Genomic DNA, 5,428 nt, shown 5'->3' with positions numbered 1-5,428 from the left:
CGCAAGTAACTTCGTCTGTAAATTACAAACATGACAGAAGTGAATTCATTCAAAAATTATGTCCTTGGTACATTCGTCGGCCACGAGACGAGCACCCTTCATAACGCCATCATAATACTTCTCAGGAACACGATGCGGCTTGCCCTCTGGCAACCCATCCTTCACCAGCTTCTCCGCATCCAGCTTGCCCCAATGCACCTTCGCACGGGCAAGGGCCCGGCGGGCACCTTCAATGCAAATGGATCGCTTGATGACTTCCAGGCGCGGACAGGCATTCACCATCCGCTTGATCGGGCCGAAGTAGCTGGTGGGCAGGGGCTCACCAGGCCACATCCGGACTATGAAATCCTTCATAGCCACTTCGGCCGCCCTGTGGAGTTCGACCAACTGCTTCAGTTGGTCACTCAGAGACGTTGGATGTTCGGCCCCAGCATACTGGGATCAGAACAGCTTCTCCGTTGAGCTCTCCTCCTGAGCAATGTAGAACTCCGCGGCGTCTGATACGCTGCATGGCAGATCTGCGAATGCCCATGGAGAGCTCCGGACTTGTGTAAGTAAAAGAAATGCCTCCTCCACATGTTTGCTTTGCATAAAGAATTTCTTACCCGCCGCTATCTTTTTGGCCTCCTGGATTTCCTGCTATGCCCTCTCGGCCTCGGCCTTGGCGTCTTTTATACTTGTAAGGGCCTTCGCAAGCTCGGCCTCTTTTGCTTTAAGCTCATGCTCCACGGACTCGAACTTTTTGCCGAGCTCATGGAGCTCTTCTTGTACTTCGCCCACTCGGGCCTCCTTCTTTTTGCGCTCCTCGCGTTCTAAGGCTGCCTTGTGTTCGGCCTCGGACAGCGCTTTCTTAAGAGACACCGCTTCGGTGGTGGCCTCTGTAACCAAATCACGATGCCTCGTCGTTAGAATAATCAATTTTATTTGTACTATATGAGAGAGGGGAATTATTCACCTTTGCTCTCCTCGAGCTGCCTCCTCGTGAGGCTGAGCTCTCCCTGTGCCCGCTCCAAGTCCTGCTTCAGGCCAGCGATTTCGGCCGTATGGACAGCAGCGGCCAGCAGCACAACCTGTTTATTCACATTCAAACTTACTGTTAGACTCCTGCGGAATATAATTGACCCTCCGTTTGGTTTTTCCTTCCGAACACCAAACAGAGTATCAGGGGCTACTACCTATCGGGTGAGAATTTCACACATTTTTACTTACCTCAAAGCCCGTTAGGAGGCTGGTGCAGGCTTCGGTTAGTCCGCTCTTGGCGGGCGAAACCTTCTGAATCACCGCACTCATAAGAGTACGGTGCTCTTCATCTAGGGAAGCATCGAGAAGCGCTTCCAGCAGACAATCCGGTGCCTCGGGCGCAACGAAAGTCCTCGATACATACGGCCCTCCCTCCCTAACGAGGGGCTGCCCGCCTGAGTCCGGAACCACTGAAGGCTCCAGAACAGTGTTCGACTGAGAACCTGGCTTACCGTGGCTCTCATCAACACGATCTGCAGGGATCTTGAACCCCGCGAGTCTGACGTCTGGAATGCCGCCTTGAGGCGCCTCCAGGGCCACCTCCCCCATCTCTGGGAGCCTTTGGGACAACACCTCCATGTCATCCGCAGGCCAAGGAGAAGTGGCCATCGGGAGTGAGTTCATTGCTGACTCACTCAAGGACCCGTCCGAAGACGATACCCCGGGATGGGCCCTGGCCGGACTGCATACAAGTTCGGCATTATAACAAAATTGTGAGGCAAAATTACGATGGAGTGCGGATACTTACGATCGCACTAAAGGCTTCTTCCTGGGCAGCCACCCTTCCTCGCTATCGGCGGCGGTGGCGGAGTAGTCCGGAAGGGACACTTTTCCCTTCTTGGACGTCCCAGTCTCCCCCACCGGGGCGGCCTTCCTCTTTCTCTCCCCCCCCTGTACGGCGAGGTGGAGTTTCTTCTTGTTTTCCCCCGCTTCCGCGGGCGACAAAGGTATGACGGCCTTGCGCCGGGGGCCTCTCCTGGTCCCCTGGTCCGCCCTCTCAGGCCCCTCATCCTCTCCGGATGGGGCGGCCTCCTATTCTTCTTCTTCTTCCCCTTCAGGGGAGGAGTGCGCCTCGTCGTCTTTGGACGAGGCTTGCGCAACCTTACGCCGGAGACCCTTTCAGGTCCCCGGGGCCTTCTTATCGGCCTTCTTCTCCGGCCCCTTATAGGGCGCCGGGACCAACATCTTCGTCAGAAGATTATTAGCTGGGCTTTCTGGCAGTGGAGTCGGACAGTCAATCCGCTCCGCTGTCTCCACATAATCCTGCGCAAATATACACAATTACTTAAGTCTCCCCCATGAATGTATTGGGAAAAACCGAATCCGGTGGAGGCCTAAGAACTCACCTGAATAGGACACCGTGCGGTGTGGAGCCCACGGTCCTCGGATGTGGGAGGAGGTACTTCAGAGGCCTTGAACAACGCCGTCCACGCGTTTTTGTGCTTCATGCCGTAGAGCCTCTGAAGCGTCTGGTGTTCGACCAGGACGAACTCCCACAGATTGAATGCCCGCCTTTGGCACGACAGAATCTGGCGAACGAGCATGACCTGGATTACGTTGACAAGCTTGATGTTCTTGTCCTTCATGCCCTTGATGCAGGTGGTGAGTCCGGTCAGCTCTGTAGATTCGCCCCATAACAGGCCCTTCTGTTCCTAGGAGGTGAGCCACATAGGGGTTCCAGATTGGAACTCGGGGGCCGCCACCCAGTTGGCGTCGCGCGGCTCGGTGATGTAGAACCACCCCGATTGCCACCCCTTCACGGTTTCCGCAAAGGAGCCGTCAAGCTAGGTGACGTTAGGCATTTTGCCCACCATGGCTCCTCCGCACTCTGCTTGCTGGCCGCTCACGATCTTCGGCTTCACGCAGAAGGTTTGCAGCCACAAGCCGAAATGAGGCTTGATGCGGAGGAAAGCCTCGTATACAACAATGAACGCCGAGATGTTGAGGACGAAGTTCGGGGCTAGATCATGGAAATCTAGCCCGTAGTAGAACATGAGCCCACGGACGAAGGGGTGGAGTGGAAACCCCAGTCCACGGACGAAGTGGGCAAGAAACACGACCCTCTCGTGGGGTCCTGGAGTTGGAATGACCTGCCCGCCGTCTGGTAGCCGGTGCGCTATGTCTGCGGCCAAGTATCCGGTCGCCCGAAGACTTGCGATGTTCTCCTCCTTCACGATGGAAGTCACCCATTTGCCTCCTGCTCCGGACATGCTTAGCTGTGCGGAGAAGACTTGGACTAGGGCGCTGGAGCTCAAGGAGGCGAGAGTGGGCAGAGGAGGAAGAAGGCGTGGGTAAGAATAGGGAACTCTTATCCCTTTATAGAAGCGACGAAAGCGGTGCGCCTCCCCACTAGCCTGTTGAGAATCGCTTACTTCCCAAGCGCCACGATTGATGGCACGGGGGGATTAGCCATACCCGTATTGATGAGAAACTCGTGATAAGGGGACATGATCTCTGCTTTGACAAGACGTGTCAAGGAAACCGCCTCGCAATACGCGTTGTGGCTGGTTGTGGAAAACGGTTCGAATAATGACCTGGCTATAATTGCATATCACGTCGTCTAAAAAGTTGTCAGCTGAAGTATCATTCTCTCTACGGTGGTATGTCAAGATCATTTTGCAGATCCGGACACAGTCTACGTGTTCGATAGTAACCTTGGAGTATTCGGAGAAGGAACCCGCCTTGCAATGCCGAAGACAAGACTGCGCGCCGGACTCATCGTCATTGAAGCCTAGTTCATGGGCTACTGAGGGAGTCCTGGATTAGGGGGTTTTCGGACAGCCGGACTATATACATCGTCTGGACTATCGAAGTGTGAAGATAAAAGACTCAAGACTTCGGCCCGTGTCCGGATGGGACTCTCCTTTGCGTGGAAGACAAGCTTGGTGATCCGGATATCATATTTCCTTCCTTGTAACCGACTCCATGTAAACCCTAGCCCTCTCCGGTGTCTATATAAATCGGAGAGGATGGTCCTTAGAAGGCCGATCACAATTACAATCATACCATCATAGGCTAGCTCTTAGGGTTTAGCCTCTATGATCTCGTGGTAGATCTACTCTTGTACTACTCATATCTTCAATATTAATCAAGCAGGAAGTAGGGTTTTACCTCCATCGAGAGGGCCCGAACCTGGGTAAACATTGTACCCCTTGCTTCCTGTTACCATCAGCCTAAGACGCATAGATCGGGACCCCCTACCCGAGATCCGCTGGTTTTGACACTGACATCGGCCGCACCACATTTTTAGTGGGTTCTTCGGCATACTTGTGCATTGTCTCCTCGAGTGCGCTCATACGGCTGGGACATGGTGTCCTGTCCGGTGGCACACTCCCTAGCCTTAACCTGATTCGATCAGTCAAAGTTCAAATTATTAGAGCTCTATAACACCTCCTTTAGCACGAATGTAAATTTACACTCCCAATCTACTTCAAGTATCTATTTTTCTTCAGTTTCAACTCACAAGTTGTATTTGACAAAGCATTTTTCTGAACTACGTATGTTTAGCTTCTGTTGAAACCAGCATACATTTTTCTACAGTTAAAACTGACAAGTGTTTCTTGCCAAAGCATTTCCCTGAACTACGTGCAACAATGTATTCTTGCAAAAACAGATGAGGGCCTCTGCAAATTGTACCTTTTTGTCCACCTGGGTGCTTCTGGGTTCAATCTGTCAGTGGACTGCGCAGACCGAGTTGGAGATGTGGCTGTACGACGGCGAGCCGCAGGATGCCTTCCGCTCACCTCAACTTCGCCGATATGTTGGCCACACCCAGAATCATCTTTTGAGACCGTGCTACCCGCGTAGCTGGGCTCGTTCACTTGCATCCGCGCCAGAGGAACTGGATCTAGCTGCTTAACACTGTCAACGAATTCCTCAAGCAAGGGGAACCTGAAAAAGGGACGGCCATGGGCGCCGCCAATGGCGGTAGGTTAGGTACCTTTGCGGGCAGGGATTTAAATGTAGATCTGGCCTCACTCACCTGTCCACGGCGTCCAGAAGGAACTCCATGCTTGCTTCTTCCATTTCCGGTCCGGTGCCGACGGCAGAAATCTTCCTACTAGCTCGACACAAAAATGGCGTCACTGTTTATCGCCATGGGAGAGGACGGGGTCGAGCGGTCCTAGCCCCTTCCAGATAGATATAGAAATGGGGTTGGTTGGGGGTTCGGGCAGCGCATTTACTCCGGCGTCCGCTTGTGGAGGAGAGAACGTCGTCCGTGGAGCGACGGCTCAGGGTTTGCGCCGACGACCTGAGCTCCTTATCTGATCCTAGGCCCACTCATTTCTTCAACGTCCTGGTCCACGGACCACATCGGCCCAGTCCTCCTTCCGTTAGCCTCGATCGGAACTGACCCACTAACTCGGCACTGTTTCGTACCGTATTCTGCAACATAATCCTTTTCCAT

The 5,428-nt window shown here is 53.6% G+C and overlaps 1 protein-coding gene across 1 annotated transcript; it reads right to left on the bottom strand.

The window, feature by feature from the left end:
• Window positions 1-4,047: 4,047 nt before the first annotated feature.
• LOC123066373 (uncharacterized) lies at window positions 4,048-5,126 on the bottom strand. The gene is made up of 3 exons (XM_044489465.1): window positions 5,003-5,126; window positions 4,657-4,911; window positions 4,048-4,365 (listed from the first exon to the last, which is right to left on the bottom strand). Exons 1-3 carry the CDS (start codon window positions 5,044-5,046, stop codon window positions 4,218-4,220), a joined length of 447 nt encoding a protein of 148 aa, XP_044345400.1. The 5' UTR covers window positions 5,047-5,126; the 3' UTR covers window positions 4,048-4,217.
• Window positions 5,127-5,428: the final 302 nt, after the last annotated feature.

The sequence above is a fragment of the Triticum aestivum genome, chromosome 3B (genome assembly GCF_018294505.1).
Source record: "Triticum aestivum cultivar Chinese Spring chromosome 3B, IWGSC CS RefSeq v2.1, whole genome shotgun sequence".
Classification (NCBI taxonomy): Eukaryota; Viridiplantae; Streptophyta; class Magnoliopsida; order Poales; family Poaceae; genus Triticum; species Triticum aestivum.
Note: the sequence above shows the minus strand (reverse complement) of the source record. Positions and strands in the feature narration are given on the sequence as shown.

Bases quoted from the DNA above. Each gene is read 5' to 3' on its own strand.
- LOC123066373 (XM_044489465.1), bottom strand. From the start codon at position 5,046: ATGGAAGAAGCAAGCATGGAGTTCCTTCTGGACGCCGTGGACAG. The intron at 4,912-5,002 runs GTGAGTGAGGCC...TCCCTTTTTCAG, and splicing joins CTTCTGGACGCCGTGGACAG to GTTCCCCTTGCTTGAGGAAT. The intron at 4,366-4,656 runs GTACAATTTGCA...TGATCGAATCAG, and splicing joins GCACCCAGGTGGACAAAAAG to GTTAAGGCTAGGGAGTGTGC.